Source organism: Ranitomeya imitator, chromosome 4 (genome assembly GCF_032444005.1).
Source record: "Ranitomeya imitator isolate aRanImi1 chromosome 4, aRanImi1.pri, whole genome shotgun sequence".
NCBI classification, from domain to species: Eukaryota; Metazoa; Chordata; class Amphibia; order Anura; family Dendrobatidae; genus Ranitomeya; species Ranitomeya imitator.
Window position 1 is genome coordinate 24,989,670 of NC_091285.1, and position 17,900 is coordinate 25,007,569.

General features: G+C 45.5%; 1 protein-coding gene across 2 annotated transcripts in view; it reads right to left on the reverse strand.

Moving 5' to 3' along the window:
• Nucleotides 1-1,747: 1,747 nt before the first annotated feature.
• The window catches only part of LOC138675303 (matrin-3-like), a 68,685-nt gene continuing 52,532 nt past the window's right edge, over nt 1,748-17,900 (reverse strand). For both annotated transcript variants that reach the window (XM_069763390.1, XM_069763391.1), the window contains 7 exons: nt 15,685-15,852; nt 15,319-15,450; nt 12,986-13,029; nt 5,003-5,378; nt 4,366-4,627; nt 4,133-4,254; nt 1,748-3,428 (listed from right to left, as the gene is read on the reverse strand). In XM_069763390.1, coding sequence (XP_069619491.1) covers nt 3,387-3,428; nt 4,133-4,254; nt 4,366-4,627; nt 5,003-5,378; nt 12,986-13,029; nt 15,319-15,450; nt 15,685-15,852 — 1,146 coding nt within the window. In that variant the 3' untranslated portion in view covers nt 1,748-3,386. The remainder of the gene's footprint in view (nt 3,429-4,132; nt 4,255-4,365; nt 4,628-5,002; nt 5,379-12,985; nt 13,030-15,318; nt 15,451-15,684; nt 15,853-17,900) is intronic.

Sequence of the window (17,900 nt, forward strand, 5' to 3'; positions counted from 1 at the left end):
CCCCTCCCTCAGGGAGCAGAAAGCAAACTACCAGTTAGATGATTTCTGTGAGTTTTCTCCAGTTTATTTTGACACTGTTTTGCATAAGTTGTATGTCTCTTTATTATCATATTTGTATACCCTTTTTCTTATTGTAAGCATTGAACTTTTTGCTATTAAAGTATAAAACTTTAACAAGTTGAACCTTGAATGTCCTAAAAGAATCCATAGCCAAAAGGTGTGTGAGCCTTATGAGTGATAGACATATTTTTATTAGTATTAGTTCTGGGACTCATCGCCCATGTATTCGATGAGTGGTGGCAGCGCGTATGAGGGGGTGTGTGGCCTGGGTCGGTGTGTGATTTAGGGGCTGTGCACACGTCAGGATTTTCTCAGGATTTTCTCAGGATTTGTAGCCAAAACCAGGAGTGGGTGATAAATGCAGAAGTGGTGCATATGTTTCTATTATACTTTTCCTCTAATTGTTCCACTCCTGGTTTTGGCTGAAAATCCTGAGAAAATCCTGACGTGTGCACAGCCCCTCATGCTACCATTACAGCATAAGACAGAGGTTGAATGCTGGACTGAGAGTGGGGAGAAAGATTAACCCTTGCAGGCACAACCCCAAGTCACGTGTGAGAGCAGGCACGTGACGAATAAGTGACACCACGGTGAAGGGATCCGTGACAGTCTCCAACTCCAAAAGTTCACATCCAGCGAGCAGTGAATGTGAAGGATTATCTCAGCAGGAACTTCTGGAATCCATGCGAGTGAATTCTTTCAGAAATATTCCTAAGGATCATCTCTCAGATCTGAATATTATGGTGTCCAGATTTTGTTCTCTTTTCAAAGGGAATCACTCAGGACAGGTCGGAAATTTCTTGGAAGTACACAAAAGATTTCTCCATGTTCTCCCCCTTCCTCAACCACATTCTGGAAGATCCTTGCAATTGTCTTTTTCAATCTGGTCCTGCAAGACCTTGTCTGAGGCTTTCGAAAAATGTAATGGAAAATGTATTTATTTTTTTCTTTTGAAACTCAAGTTGAAGCCAATATAAAGTTCCTGACACCACATGGAAGTCTACACCTCCACATTTATAAAGAGAGATAGGAGCAACAGTATCGTTACCAAAACAAATCTGCCCGATCTCTCCCGGTTTCTGTAATTTCCATAACTAATGACTCAGGAGACTATAGAATTTACCAAAAATTTCCTGTCCACGAGTTTTTGATTTTCTGCATAAATATAAGCATCTTCCCTCTCTGGGGTGGGAGAACGGATTATTGGACAGTTTCTCAAGATTGACGGTCCATTTGAGCAAAAAGATTTGCAGGAACATAGTCCAAGGCCAGGTCCGTACTCTGTGGCAGATCAGCCTCCTACTCCATGGCACCTCTTCTCACTAGTAGGCCTCCTTGACATCATGCAGGTCACATCACAATGACGTTGTTGGTCTGATCAGAAGATGCGCACAGAATAGGTGGATTACAGGGCTCTGGAGAGGCGGGCGGTCAGACACTCTCTGGAGCAGGGTCCGATGAATCTTTTTGCACAGCTCAAGTTAACTGACCAGGAAGACCAGCTATTGACTCCCTTAAGTTTTTTCACATACCCGCACATTGACTGAAGTCCTTCCACCTTTTTCAATTCGACAAGCTGCTGTCAAAAAGACACAGCTTAAAATTAAAAGCACAGCAAAAACAACTTGGGTGTTTTAAGTAGCTCAATAATAACCACAACACACACAAAAAAATCCGAAGACATTGGTAAAATACAAGGTTTTATTTTGAACGCTTCTAAACAAATACATGAAGGTTCAACTAATGACCACTGGAATGCTATGGAGAGTTCACTTGTTTTCCACAGCTCCACAGTACGGGGGGCAACACGGTTTACTCAAATCTTGACATTTGGCATGAAGACATAAAATGAAATGAGAAATTGATCAATTCTGGCCAATCTTAAAGCGGTTCTCCAGAATTAGAAAATAAAAAAAAAAAGTGGTTTCATGCTTCCAAGAACAGCACCACCCCCAGTCTACAGGTTGTGTATGGTACTAAAACCCATCTGCCATGCTGACCAGAAACAGTTGGTAGCGACGTTTTGGAGAAGAATGCAACCATATCTTTCAAAATTTTGGGAAAACCCTTTAAAAAAAAAAATTGTAACCCTTGCCTAATAGCTAATTCAGTTTTTGGAGGAGACAAAACAACTACAATTCAGTGACACGTGAATACTGATCATCGCTGAAGGAGCCCGATGGTCTACTGCATCTCGGCTAGGTGTAGGGCTAAAGACTGCGATAAAAAAAAAAGACCTAAAAAAAAAAAAAATTTAGCTTACTGAAGTCAGAACAGACCCTCAATATCCAATCACTGGGGGTCCGACCCCCTGGGCAGATGTACACCAGTTTAAAGAGTCACATTGCATAGCAGCCGCTTCCAGAAACGATGGATCAGATCTGGCGGCTAATCAATGCGGGTCCTGTATATTGAAAATCAACTAATTGATGTTGACCCATTTTAAAGGCTCATCTTAGTAAAAAACCCCTTTAAAAAGTCTCGTCTCACATCATTCAACTAGTCAGAATCCAGGTGACATTGTCTGGCATCTGACAAAAATCAATTTTTTATTTCTTTTTAGGAGGGGGGAACAAAAGTTTGATATGGCAGCTAGGACGATTCGAGTAACCGAAACAAAACATTGAAGTGATAGAATACAGGAATAGTAAATAAAATCATCATGAACTTGACAACAATCCATTTTTTTTCCATTAAACTGTCAAAAACACACAAACAAATGAAATAAATCGTCAAAAAGTTCTGCTCTAAAATCAGAAAGGTGAACAATGGATATCACAGATGAAGCCAGCAGAGGGGGTCTCATATTGGTTACATGTAGTTTTGGATATTTATGGGGGTCACACAACTGAGAAATAATCTTTGTTTTCTTGTATGAAGGCAAGATTATAGTTCTGTTTATTGTGATGGATTTAATGTGATCGATTGGTCTTAAAAACAGAAAATCAGGGGAAAAAAAAACAAAAAAACACACACAAATAAAAACAGCCACGCCGAATGCACATAAAGCATATTAAAACGATAGAAAACATTTCGCTAGTGCAGAATGTCAAATATGCCGAGGCTTCACAACAAGCTGGACATCAATATCAATGACAACCGACGGTTTGCTGGCTTTGTAGTAGTCTGGTGTGAGAAATCGCAAGATGTCACCCCCACATCAGATACCAATGTAGGTCTGGGATGTGTAAACCTAGTGCGGAACAAAGCTCAAAGGACATTGCTGCCCACATACTATGTACTCGGCACATCGCCATAAAGCATTCGCTTCTCATGTTGCAAACTAAACAGAACAAATTAAACAACTTTTTTTTTTCTTCAGGATTTTAGTTTGTCTCTGGAGCCTTTGCCATCTTGGAGTAAAGTTTCTAAAAGAGAGAAAAAAAAAAGATGCAAATATGTACAATTGTCAGAATATATATATATATATATATATATATATATATATATATATATATATATATATATATATATCTTCAGTGCCGATGCTCTAGTGGGCTTCACCTCTCATCACTTTCCTGCAAAGCCAGCGCTCATCAGTACTTAGTGGGAATTTGAGAAGTTGGTTGTGTACACTTTTCAGTAATTCATTTTTTTTTTTTTTTAACGACCCATCCATAAACTGTGCAATCCTTGCCAGTATTGAACGACACTCTCGATTTGCTGCTTTATCAACACACACATCTTTGAGTGTTTGGAAACTGGCTACGGTAATTCAGATCCATCAAGATGTGAAGGCGAATATTAAGAAGATGGCTGTAGAGCACTTCAACTCTGCAGGAAATTAAAGAGAAACCGGCAAAGCCAACTAGGGCAACGGCAATGAAGCAACAAGGGATTTAACAAGAGAATAAGGACATAATATTGCTTATTAAAATCTGCCATTGCTTCACAGCCAATGCTCTAGTGGGCTTTTGTCAGGCTTTCGTACTGGCCATATCAGTCACATGATGTACATGCCAGCACCAATAAGCAGTGGAAATCGGCTTTGTACATGGGGGAGGGGAGTCTGGCAGGCTGAAACAGAACTCGGCCATCCTCAGTGTCCTTTGTGAAAGGACAAAACGCTCACCTTCAGTTTCTGGTAGTGGGGCAAGGTGCTGCAGTGGGTGACCTTAGCCACGTTCTCGTTAGTGTAGAACAAGGAGCACAGTTTGCAGTAAAAACCAGTCTTGGCAACCACAAATTCCACCCCTTATAGAAAGAACATAAAAGAGAAGTCAAAACATGACAACTTTTTACAGGAAAAAACTGCAGCCATTGATCTGCAGTGCAACACGGCACCGCACCGTTACATATACTCACCAACAGGATTGTTGGCCTCAAACGGGCCAAGATTATACTCCGCTGTGCCTCCAACACCCTCGCTAGCAGATACTGGGCGCGTTTGGCCAGCCTCACCGTCCTCTTCATTTTCTTGTTCCGCTTTCTCCATGCTTGTGTTGGGCTCCACCTCAGCCTTCTCTTTTGCAGATTTCTTGGCGGCTCTCGCCTTATCCGGATCCTCGTCGCCGACCTCGTCAAGAGTAACAAAATCATCTATGCTCCCAGAAAACTTGGCTGCGCCCTGACAGCAAAAAACAGGTCATTAATAAATATATTCAAAAGGTCACAAATTTATACCAGCCCCATATTGAAACACAAAAGTCATCCAAATGGCGACTCCCGGATGTGCATTCAGCTTAGTACTTCTGACACGGGGAGGATGACGCTTTACTGACAAGTCTTTCCGCCACAGCTTCTCCTCCGGCTCCAGACTACAAAGAGGAGACTAAGGATGGCGGCTGACTGCACCGATTGGGAGCGTAAACAATCAGACTGTGCTTATGGTTCTCCCCTTTTTTTGCCATTAGAAGGAATCTGTAGTCAATAGACTAATGATTACCTCCTGGAACGCGAGCGGCAGAACATTACCGTGTTGTATCACTCGTGCCGATCATACCTTCTTTTTCTTGGGGACAGGTGCTGAGGGATCTGAAGAGTCCGGTTCCTGCGCCTCACTTTGGTCTTCCACATCGTTGTTTCCTTCAGCCTCATTTGGGTCCAGAACTTCTTCATCAGCCACGGAGCTGCCGGTTTCTAGAAGAGCAGCGGCTTCTTCATCGTTCCCCTCTTCTTCCTCCTCCTCCTCATCATCCTCAGCTAGCTCAGGTTCACAAGAATCGGTCACTATATCTTTCTCATCTGCCTCCTCCGAGGTGTGAATGGTGTCATCGGCGGTGGCTTCTTCAGATGTGGCCTGATCGCCAGTTTTAGAATCTGTCTTTTTCTGCTTCTCCTTTACACTCCCTTTTCGGTCCGGAGAATGAGCTCTCTTGCTACAAAAAAAACAAACAAAAAAAAAATTTGATTAGCGCAACTGACAACTACAACCCTGCCTGCCATGGCGGAATGGAAAGTGACCTAACATTAATAATCTTTAAATAATAATCTTTATTTTTATATAGTGCTAACATATTCCGCAGCGCTTTACAGTTTTGCACACATCATCACTGTCCCCGATGGGGCTCACAATCTAGAATCCCTATCAGTATGTCTTTGGAATGTGGGAGGAAACCGGAGTGCCCGGAGGAAACCTACGCAAACACGGAGAGAACATACAAACTCTTTGCAGATGTTGTCCTGGGTGGGATTACAACCCAGGACCCCAGCATTCTGTCACAATGGGGCGCTAACGGCACTGGGATTTATATATATTAAAAAAAAAAAAAAAAAAAGTTTTCTGAAAACTTTAAATATGTCCGACCCAGTAGAAGATTAATTCGGTGGGATTTGGGGCCATTCACTGGAAATAGGCTGCAAAGTCACCAGTTAAATTACACTGCAACAGAGAGTTTTCATAGGCTACGCCCTCCGTCAGGCTACGCCCTCCGTCTCCTTTACACCCCCTTTTCCGGAGAATGAGCTCTCTTGCTACAGAAAAAAAAAAAAATTTGATTAGCGCAACTGACAACTATAACTCTGCCTGCCATGGCGGAATGGAAAGTGAAATAACATTCTGTCACAAGGGGGCGCTAACGGCACTAGAATATATATATATATATATATATATATATATATATATATATATATATATATATATATATATATATATATATATATATATAGTCTTAGTTACTCACCGGTTAACGGTGTTTTTCGGAGTCCATGACAGCACTACGGAGAGAGGGGATCCGCCCTTCAGGAATAGGAAACCTACAGATACATAAGGGCGGCACCTCTCCCACGCATCAGTTGGTTTACAGAGCACAAGAGGACCACCAAGGTTAATAGCATTCATAATAAACAATAATACAATAACTAACTATTCACTACCCGTGAATTATATATATAAATAAAGGAAGAGGTGTACACCCAGAACTTAAGAAGACGGGAGGGTATGTACAGGTGCTCTCATGGACTCCGAAAAACACCGTTAACCGGTGAGTAACTAAGACTTTATTCGGTCGTCCATGACAGCACTACGGAGAGAATTACAGAGAGTAACTAACTAGGGAGGGACTACAGCTTGCAGCACCCTTACACCAAAAGAGAGGTCAGAGGAGGCACCCAGGTTCAATCTATAATGGTTATAGAAAGTGTTTGGAGAAGACCAAGTAGCAGCCTTACAAATCTGGTCGATCGACACCTCCAATCTTTCCGCCCACGAAGCCGCCATAGCTCTAGTGGAATGCGCTTTAAGACCTTCAGGCGCCGGCTTGCCCTTTGAGATGTATGCCAGCGAGATAGCCTCCCTGATCCATCTAGCTAGAGTAGATTTCGATGCTCTATGCCCTTTCCTACTACCCTGATAGGACACGAATAGGGCATTATCTAACTTCCAGGGATCAGTTACCGCTAGATATTCCAGGATACATTTTCTTACATCTAAAGTGTGTAACTTCCTTTCCTTATCATTAGTAGGATTGGGGAGGAAAGATGGAAGAACTATTTCCTGTGTTCTGTGGAAACTGGACACTACCTTAGGAAGATATGCTGGATCAGGGGACAGTATCACTCTATCATCCCTAAGCTGCATGTAAGGGGGAACCCTGGATAATGCTTGTATGTCACCTATCCTACGCGCCGATGTTATGGCCACCAGGAAGGCTACTTTAAGGGATAGATGTTTAATAGAGGCTGAAGTAATTGGCTCAAATGGGGCCTCTGTCATGGCTGAGAGGACTAGGTTCAGGTCCCATGGCATGACTCTATTCTTCACAATTGGCCTAGACCGTTTTGTTGCCCTGATGAATCTGCTGATCCAGTGATTCTCAGCGATGTTGCAGCCAAAGAGGGCCCCCAAGGCTGATACCTGCACCTTAAGAGTATTTGGGGATAACCCCATATCTAACCCCCTTTGTAAGAACTCCAAGATCTGGTCTATTGGTATTGACTGTCCAGCTATTACCCCCGAGTTCTGAAGAAATCTCTTCCAGATTCTGACATAGATTTTTGTGGTTATCACTTTCCTGCTTTTCAGCAGTGTGTTAATGAGGGCCGGCGAGAACCCCCTATCTTTTAGCAGCGCCCGCTCAAAATCCACGCCGTCAGATGAAGGCCAACCGCTCGAGGATGGTAGACTGGGCCCTGGGATAGGAGATCCGGAATGTCTGGCAAGACCCATGGATCGGACATCGACATAGCCCTCAGGCATGGAAACCACGTCCTTCTGGGCCAGAAGGGGGCAATTAATACCACTGTGGCTTTGTCCTTCCTGATTTTCCTCACCACCAGAGGAAGTAGAGACAGGGGAGGAAAGGCGTAGGCTAGCCTGAAGTTGCAGTCTATGAGGAGGGCGTCTACTGACAGGGGATTTTCTCTGGGGTTCAGAGAGCAGAATTGTGCCACTTTCCTGTTTTCTTTTGTGGCAAACAGGTCTACCTCTGGTTGCCCCCACCTTTCGACGATAAGGTCGAAGATGGTGCTGTTCAGGGACCACTCCCCCTGCCTTAATGTGTTGCGACTTAAGAAATCCGCTGTAGTGTTTTCTGCCCCTTTTATGTGTAGAGCCGTCAACGAGAGAAGATGTTGCTCTGCTAGATGAAACAGACGATCTGCTACACACATCAGGGATCTGGACCGAGTCCCGCCTTGGTGATTTATGTATGCCACGGTGACTCGATTGTCCGAGAATACCCGCACGTGGTGGCCCTGTAGATAGACAAGGAGTGTTTTAACCGCCTGCTCCACAGCCGTTAACTCCTTTAGATTGGAAGACATCTCTATCTGATTACAATCCCACAGCCCCTGTACCAATGTATCCCCCATGTGAGCCCCCCACCCAGAAGGGCTAGCGTCCGAGGTGACCACGCGAGTTATATTATATTCCCAGGGGACCCCTGTGGACAGATTCTCTTGGTCCAACCACCAACCGAGGGATACAATAGCGTCTTGGGATAGGGTCAGCAGACTTTCTAGACACTCCCCCAACTTTTTTTGATGCAATAGCACCTCGCCCTGAAGTATCCTTGTATGATACTGAGCCCATCGGACTGCTGGAATACAGGACGAGAGAGAGCCTAGCAGAGACATGGCTTTCCGTAGGGACATGGTGGGGTTTTTAGTGGCATTCAGCACCTGAAGGTGCAGGCGATCAATTTTTTCTTGAGGCAAACGGCATTCCTGAACCTGGGAATCCAGGGTCAGGCCCAAAAATCGCTGCACCGTCATGGGCTGTAACCGTGATTTTTTAACGTTTAGCATCCACCCCAGACGCTCTAGAGCCGACATCACTTTATGTAACTGTTCTAGACAGTGATCCGCCGTTTTACCTACGATAAGGAGATCGTCCAGGTAGGGGATTACTAGAACGTTGGACTCATGCAGGTGTGCCATAACTTCCGCCATCACTTTGGTAAATACCCGAGGGGCGACCGAAATCCCAAAGGGAAGGGCCCTATACTGGAAGTGCCTGACCACCCCATCCAACCGTACCGCCACCCTTAGGTATCGTTGGTGACCTGCATAAATAGGGATATGATAATAGGCGTCCTTCAAATCCAATACTACCATAAAGCAGTTTTTGAACAGCAGCTTTATTGCGGTATTTATAGTTTCCATTTTAAATGGTTGCACGGTCAGAAACTTATTCAGTGCTCTAAGGTTAATGATTGTTCTGAAGGAGCCGTCTGGTTTACTTATCAGGAATAGAGGAGAGTAGAATCCACTACCCTGTTCGCCTTCCGGAACCTCAGACAGGACATTTTTATTGAGCAGATCATGAACTTCCGCTTCCAGGGCCGCCTGTTCTGCTGGAGAGGATCTGAGAGGGGTGATTCTGAAGAAGTTCTGAGGGATAGAGGAGAATTCTAGCCGCAGACCCGTAGCTATCAACCCCAAAATCCAATCACTGCTGGAGATCTTGGACCAGGCCGGGTAGAAGGCAGATAGTCTACCTCCCACCGGGGCAACTAGTCATTGGGGTGGTTTTTTGACTTCACGGGGTGGCTCCTGACATCCTCCACCAAACATGAACCCCGTACCTTTCTTCTTTTTCTCGTCCCATCTGCTCTGATCTCTAGCCGGTCTCCTCCGAAAGAATCTTTTCCCTGCGAAGGGGCGCCTGTAAGAAGTAGTTGGTAGATTAGGAAACTTCTTCTTCTCATCTCCGGCTTTCTCTAGTAGCTCATCTAGGACTGGCCCAAACAGGTATTCCCCTTCGCATGGGATAGAGCACAGACGAGATCTGGACTGAAGGTCACCCGGCCAACATTTCAGCCATAGGGCCCTGCGTGCTGCGTTCGATAGTCCTGCCGCTCTAGCCGCCATTCTTGCGGAATCCGCAGAAGCATCAGCGAGAAAGGCAGCAGCATTTTGAATTGTTGGCAGGAATTTCAACATGGAATCTCTGGAAACACCTTCTTCCAATTTAGACCCCAGCTGATCTAGCCAGACCATCATCGATCTAGCTGCGCATGTCGCAGCTACCGCAGGTCTCAAGGCACCAGCCGACATTTCCCATGTCCCTTTAAGGAACGAGTCAGCCTTTTTATCTAGAGGATCCTTTAGGGAAGCCATGTCATCAAAGGGGATAGAAGATTTCTTAGATGCCTTGGACACCGCCGCATCTAATTTTGGTGCCTTATCCCATGTGTTCACCATGGGGTCCTCAAAGGGGTATCTTCGTTTAAAGGCCGGTGGAAAAGAGCCTTTTTTCTCTGGCTTTTTCCATTCCCTTTTAATGAGGTTTTGGACCTTGTCATTGAGCGGAAAAGACCTACGTTTTTTAGGGTCTAGACCGCCAAACATTAAGTCCTGTGCTGAAAGTTCTGGCCATTCATCTGCCACCCCCATAGTGGATCTAACTGATTTAATCAGTTTGTCCATTTGGTCCAACGGGAAACAGAACCGGTTAGACTCTTCATCCGAAGAGGATGCTGAGGAGACAGAGGCGTCTGAATCATTCTCCCTACTTGGGCCAACAGACGAATCCGAATTTGAGGCGCTAGGCTCCCTTCTCCTTTTGGAAGGCTCCCCCCGGGATAGGGATTTCAGGGAATCCTTCACCTCCTTTCTGATAATCTCCCTAAGATTTGATGTGAAATCGGGAGACTCCTCCGCCACCTATGGGAGCGGAAAAAAAGTCTATGTAATTCCTCCGGTGCTACCGCTATATAGTATCCCATTCAACTATTTCCTACCGTCTGCCGCACACACGACTGACAAAGTCTTTTAGGGTAGGCGTCTGGCAAAGGGCAAGCGCATAGCGCGCACTCCTTGTTTTTTGATTTACCAGCGCTTTTTTTCCCCTACGGAAATAAACATAGGAAAAGACTGCATCAGGGTACATTCACGAAGATCTCTTACCCAGGCAGTAGCGGTAGGTACCGGATCACTGGGGGGTCGGTCCAGATCCTTCTGTCTAGATCTGCGACTGGGCTGATTACTGCGTCCGCGGGTCTTCGGCTGGGGGTTTGCATGGGACTTCTCCGAGGATCTGTCCTGCTCCTGCTCCAGCAGACCGACGGCAGCTTCCGGCTCATCCATAGCTGCAGATGGGCACACAAGCAGCCCTGCAGCGTTCTGTTCGGCTATAAATAGCCCTTCCCCCGGATCCGGAACATGTGCAGCTGTGTGGCCGAATCAACCCCCCCACGTGCAGGACGCTCCCCCACCCCCAATCGCCCCTCCCCCGCCCCCGCCGCATGCAGGACAGCGGCGCTGCAAGCAAAAAACCGGCCGGCGTTTCACTTCCGGTTTAGGCCTCGCCCCCCTGCGAGTCACTTCCGGTTTCGGGCAGAGAGCTCAGGGACGCACCCGGAAGCCGGGGACGGCTCCGCCGGACCCCCCAGCCGCCCGCCGCTACACTACCGCCGCTCACGGCCGCAGCACAGCGGCGATCGCGGCAGAAGCCAGCGCCCGACCCCCGGCTCCGGTCCCGCCCCCCCCGAACCGAAAGGAGCGCACAGGGCGCTCCCGGAAAGCTTGCCCCGCACTGCATCGACGGGGGCCAGAGGCGGGGAAGACAGAGGCCCAGGGAGAACCGCCCTGTGGGGGGATATACTCACCTTGCTGCCACTGGGGATGGACCTCCTCCGGACGTCGCTCCAGCCTGCACCGCTCACTGTCGTGGAGTCCTACCCGGACCCACCGTGGCGCTTCCAGGGACCCGCACTGCCCGAGGTAGGAGACCCCCTCGCTACCTGGGTCGGACAGCCGGCCTGGGTGCTTGATAGGTGAACGAAGTCGTATCTGAAGGGAATCCTGTCCTCCAGGAACAGGAAACCAACTGATGCGTGGGAGAGGTGCCGCCCTTATGTATCTGTAGGTTTCCTATTCCTGAAGGGCGGATCCCCTCTCTCCGTAGTGCTGTCATGGACGACCGAATAAATATATATATATATATATATATATATATATATATGTGTATGTATGTATGTATGTATGTATGTATGTATGTATATTATTAAAAAGAAAAATAGTTTCTGCGGTCTCTGAAAACTTCTAAATATGTCCGACCCAGTAGAAGATTAATTCGGTGGGATTTGGGGCCACTGGAAATAGGCTGCAAAGTCACCAGTTAAATTAGACTACAGCAGAGAGTGTTCATAGCCTACGCCCTCCGTCAGGTGGTTTAATTTGAACAGGTGAAATGTGAATGGTGGATCCTGTGTTATCTACTGTATATAGAGTTGTTATCAGTCATTGTACAGGAGGAGGAGGTGAGCTGTGACATCACCTATTGTGAATGGTGGATCCTGTGTTACCTACTGTATATAGAGGTGTTATCAGTCATTGTACAGGAGGAGGAGGTGAGCTGTGACATCACCTATTGTGAATGGTGGATCCTGTGTTATCTACTGTATATAGAGTTGTTATCAGTCATTGTACAGGAGGAGGAGGAGGTGAGCTGTGATGTCACCCATTGTGAATGGTGGATCCTGTGTTATCTACTGTATATAGAGTTGTTATCAGTCATTGTACAGGAGGAGGAGGAGGTGAGCTGTGACATCCCCTATTGTGAATGGTGGCTCCTGTGTTAGTTTTCATTATAACCCTGTCTCTTCTTAATCCTCTTGTACAGAGCAGGAATGCCAATATGAGGCTTAAGGTCAGTGAGAACATTTCAAGATCCTGGATTTCTACTTGTTATAGATTAATACATTTTATTATTATATACATAAAAACCAAACACACTTAAACATTAGGCCATTAATGAAAACACATTCTCTTTAAATGAGGCAAACAGGGTACAAACTGCAAAATGTTGGCCTCAGTGGTGCTTTTTTCAATCACTTAGGCCTAATCCAAAACTGCAAATCTGACAGCGAGACAGCAGACCCATTTCTGAATGGAATAAACTTCATCCAAATTTCCCATAAATTCTATCGTAACCGCAGAATAGAATAATCAGGATAATGTAGAATCAGAAGTCGGCGAGACGGTCATCGAAGCAGGCTCACCTCTGGCATAATACATTATACAGAGTGAAAGAAATACTTACCGGTTCTTTTCTTTTTCCTTTTCTTCAATAAGTTTGTTTGGGATCTGTAGGAAAATTTTTTTTAAAATAATCAGCACTAAATAAAAAAAAAAACAAAAAAAAAAAACACTAATCGTTTTAAACTTTTTACCAATTGGATTAATTCTTTTTATATTTTGACAGATCGGGCGATTCTGAACGCGGCGATACCAAATAGGTGTATGTTTTATTTTTAACCCCTTCATGACCATGGGATTTTTCATTTTTCCGTGTTCGTTTTTCACTCCCCTCCTTCCCAGAGCCATAACTTTTTTATTTTTCCGTCAATTTGGCCATGTGAGGGCTTATTTTTTGCGGGACGAGTTGTACTTTTGAACGACATCATTGGTTTTAGCATGTCGTGTACTAGAAAACGGGAAAAAAATTCCAAGTGCGGTGAAATTGCAAAAAAAGTGCAATCCCACACTTGTTTTTTGTTTGGCTTTTTTGCTAGGTTCACTAAATGCTAAAACTGACTTGACATTATGATTCTCCAGGTCAGTACGAGTTTGTAGACACCTAACATGACTAGGTTTTTTTTTTTATCTAGGTGGTGAAAAAAAATTCCAAACTTTGCTAAAAAAAAAAAAAAAAAAAAAAAAAAATTGCGCCATTTTCCGATACTCGTAGCGTCTCTGTTTTTCGTGATCTGGGGTCGGTTGAGGGCTTATTTTTTTGCGTGCCGAGATGACGTTTTTAATGATAGCATTTTGGTGCAGATACGTTCTTTTGATCGCCTGTTATTGCATTTTAATGCAATGTCGCAGCGACCTAAAAAACGTAATTCTGGAGTTTCGAATTTTTTTCTCGCTACGCCGTTTAGCGATCAGGTTATTGCTTTTTTTTAGTTGATAGATCGGGCGATTCTGAGCGCGGCGATACCAAATATGTGTAGATTTGATTTTTTTTTATTGATTTATTTTGATTGGGGCGAAAGGGGGGTGATTTAAACTTTTATATTTTTTTTATTTTTTTCACATTTTTTTTTACTTTTTTTTTTTAACTTTTGCCATGCTTCAATAGCCTCCATGGGAGGCTAGAAGCAGGCACAACGCGATCGGCTCTGCTACATAGCAGCGATCTGCTGATCGCTGCTATGTAGCAGAAATGGAGGTGTGCTGTGAGCGCCGACCACAGGGTGGCGCTCACAGCCACCGCTCATCAGTAACCATAGAGGTCTCAAGGACCTCTATGGTTACAATGGAGACGCATCGCCGACCCCCGATCATGTGACGGGGGTCGGCGAGGACGTCATTTCCGGCCGCCCGGCCGGATGCGGTAGTTAAATGCCGCTGTCTGCGATTGACAGCGGCATTTAACTAGTTAATAGGTGCGGGCAGATCGCGATTCTGCCCGCACCTATTGCGGGCACATGTCAGCTGTTCAAAACAGCTGACATGTCCCGGCTTTGATGCGGGCTCACCGCGGAGCCCTGCATCAAAGCAGGGGATCTGACCTCGGACGTACTATCCCGTCCGAGGTCAGAAAGGGGTTAATGGGGCGAATGGGGGATGATTTGCACTTTTATATATTTTCTTTTTTTTTCACTTGCTTCAATAGCCTCCATTGGAAGCTGTTCAAAACAACGGACGTGGCGGGAAAGATGGGGGCTCTGCGTCGGATCCCGCATCAAAGGAAGACACGGCATGCGCAATACATGTACGGCGCATGTCGTGAAGGGGTTAAAAGTTAATTTGTCAGGAGGTTTCCTTTATACAACCTGAGACCAGCATGATGTAGGAGCAGGAACCCTGATGCCAGTGATGTATCATTTACTGGGCTGTGTGTTGCAATTTCAGTAAAATCAGTGTTTTGTCTGCAGATCATCACTACAGGACTAGGTGCCTCCTAGTCAACTGCTCTGTATAACTCCGCCTCCATCACTTATTGGCAGCCTTCTATTTACACAAGAAGCTGCCAATCAGTGGTGTGGGCGGGGTTACACAGATCAGCATGTGTTATCTGCAGCATAGAAAACAGGGATTGTATCAAAATGAGATCATGACAGCAGCAAGTGACACATTGCTGGAATCAGGGTCTCTCTCTCCACATCATAGCAAAAGCCTGCCGAAAAAATTTTTTTAAGCCTCAGAAAACTTTTTTTTTTTATTTTTTATATACATAATATGGGAAGAAGAAAGAAAAACCCTGATGCTAAGCTGTGGGAAGTGGTTTATCAGACTAGTCCTTCCACTGCGTATGCCTGTAGCAATGATGGTTTCTAGGACTAGGGGACCTACCTCTATTTGCGACTTACACCCCCATCATAGAAACACAACAGTAAGTGACCCTCCTGGGAGCAATGCCACGCTTACCCTTAGCACAAGCTTCTTGTATCTTTCAGACAGCTCTACCTGCAGTGTTTTTCCATGGAAGACTAGAGGGTCAGTTTCACAGCGCTTTACCATGTCCTGAGCATCTTCCACTTTCTCCATTTCAACAACAGACTAAAACAAAAGAACAAAAAAAATAAATATCAAAATACATATTTCTATACCGCCAACATGTTCGGCAGCATTTTTCACTTCAGAATACATGCAAAATGTGTTTACTTAATATACATATATTGAGAAAGGTCCAATAAACCACATTTAATATATATATTTTAACCACCACAACATACGAATACCTTTGCAGGAAATTTAAAGCATTTTCCTCACAGTCGCCCCATGCAATTTTACCTTATTTCTCGCTCTCATTAGGATATAGGTTTTCACTTTGCCGAAGTCCTCGACGAGCTTTAGGAACTCAGCATCCGTGTAGCCGGAACTGGGTAGTTTACTAAGGTGCACAACTTTGCCCGTTTCTGTTTTTTTCCCAATGGATTTTACTTCAGGCTTTTCCCATTTCTAAAGAGAATTGAACACAAGATTGGAATTCTAGGTTTCAGCTTGTTCCTTTAGGTCTCGGCCACTGTGCAGTTCCTTCCTCTAATCTTCCCGGAAAAGCATGAAGAAGTACTGGAAATGTACGAAGAAAAAACGTAACAGAAGGTTACGGGCTATGGCTCGCCACACAGTGATCACTGAGCAAGTGACATACACGTCAGGGGGAGGGGGGGGCAACGAAGGAAACCATTTCCGAAACGCGCGTCGGGGTGCGCACGCCATAACGACCAGGTGTCCTCACTCCTCCTGTACCAGTTGTGACTTGTATTGTTCAAGATTATTGTACTTGTTATTATGTACACCCCTCCTCACATGTAAAGCGCCATGGAATAAATGGTGGAATAATAATAATAATAATGTTATATATCTAAAATGTTTTATGTTGTGTGCACATTTTAATTTATTATCTCTACTGCTATATGCATTAATAAAGGCATATTTTTTTATCAGTATTATCTTGCCTGGCATTTTATGGTCATCCATGGTTGTTGGTTTTTTGAAAAATACAAAAATGCAGAGGGATGATATAGAACAGATATGTTAGAAAGCGCAAACGGTGTGAGACATGTCCGCTGCTCCTGTCAGCACCACTAAGCATGCACAGATGTTAACTTCACCGCACTCCCGATGCGATAGCATCATTATAATTACCAGGAGGGCTAACAGAGGAAAGAAAACACTGTTGTAAGCAATTTTTTAAAAATTTCTATTACAAGGAAAGGAAAGTAATTACCGTATTTTTCGGACTACAAGACGCACTTTCCCCCCCCCCCCCCCAAAAAAAAGGGGGGAAAATGGGGAGTGCGTCTAATAGTCGCAATGCAGGCTTACCGTGGTGGCAGAGGTCCGGTGGCAGAGGAGGCGCAGTAAGCGGGGTCCCTTTCTCCGATGAGGTGATTCAGCAGCCCGGTATGCAGCAGAGCCGGGTGAATCCTGTTGTTATCGGTGGTGGCGGCCATTTTCCTGAGGCCGCGCGTGCGCAGATGGAGCGCTCTGCTTCCCGGGGCTTCAGCAAAATGGCCGCCGCGATCTCCATCTACGCACGCGCGGCCTCCCGCGGCCATTTTCCTGAAGCCCCGGGAAGCAGAGCGCTTCATCTGCACACGCGCGGCCTCAGGAAGATGGCCGCGCCCACCGATAACAACAGGATTCACCCGGCTCTGCTGCATACCGGGCTGCTGAATCACCTCACCGGAGAAAGGGACCCTGCTTACTGCGCCTCCTCTGCCGCCACGGTAAGCCTGCATTGCCTGCACGGTAAGCCTGGGACCCCTCTCACGCCATACCTCTCACTGCACCTCCTGATCCCAGCACCTCCTGATCCCAGCACCTTCTGATCCCAGCACCTCCTCATCCCAGCATCACCCCACCTCTGCCGACACCTTGCCTCCTGTGACCCTGCTCTGCCACCGCCAGACCTCAGGTAACATACTGTTAATTCGGACAATAAGACGGACCCCCATCTTATAAAAAAATCTTTTTTTCTGCAATTTTCACCCCAAATTTGGGGTGCGTCTTATGGTCCGGTGCGTCTTATAGTCCGAAAAATACGGTACTAAAAACAGACAGGAAACAAGAGCAAACAATTCTTTGGATGGGTTGTCCAGGATTGGGGAAAAAAAAAATTCTACCCACAGCGCTACCATTGTCCAACGGTGGGTTCTGGTTATTTCTGCTCTGCTCAAATGGTAGACAATAGAGCAGAGATGCACAAATAACCGCTGTCCGGACACATTCTGACTTGACGTGCAAGTCTAGTCGGAATGTAGCTGGGAATATGCACTTCGCATACTTGTGGTTACAAGCCCTGTATGTACCGTGTCTATTGTTAATCAGGGGAGGTGCCGTGGTCAGGCAACTTGGCATGAGGTAGCAAGTCTGGGAAGTGATAATCTCTTGGATATAAAACCTTCACTGTAAGTAAGGGTACCGTCACACTAAGCGACGCTGCAGCGATACCGACAACGATGTCGATCGCTGCAGCGTCGCTGTTTGGTCGCTGGAGAGCT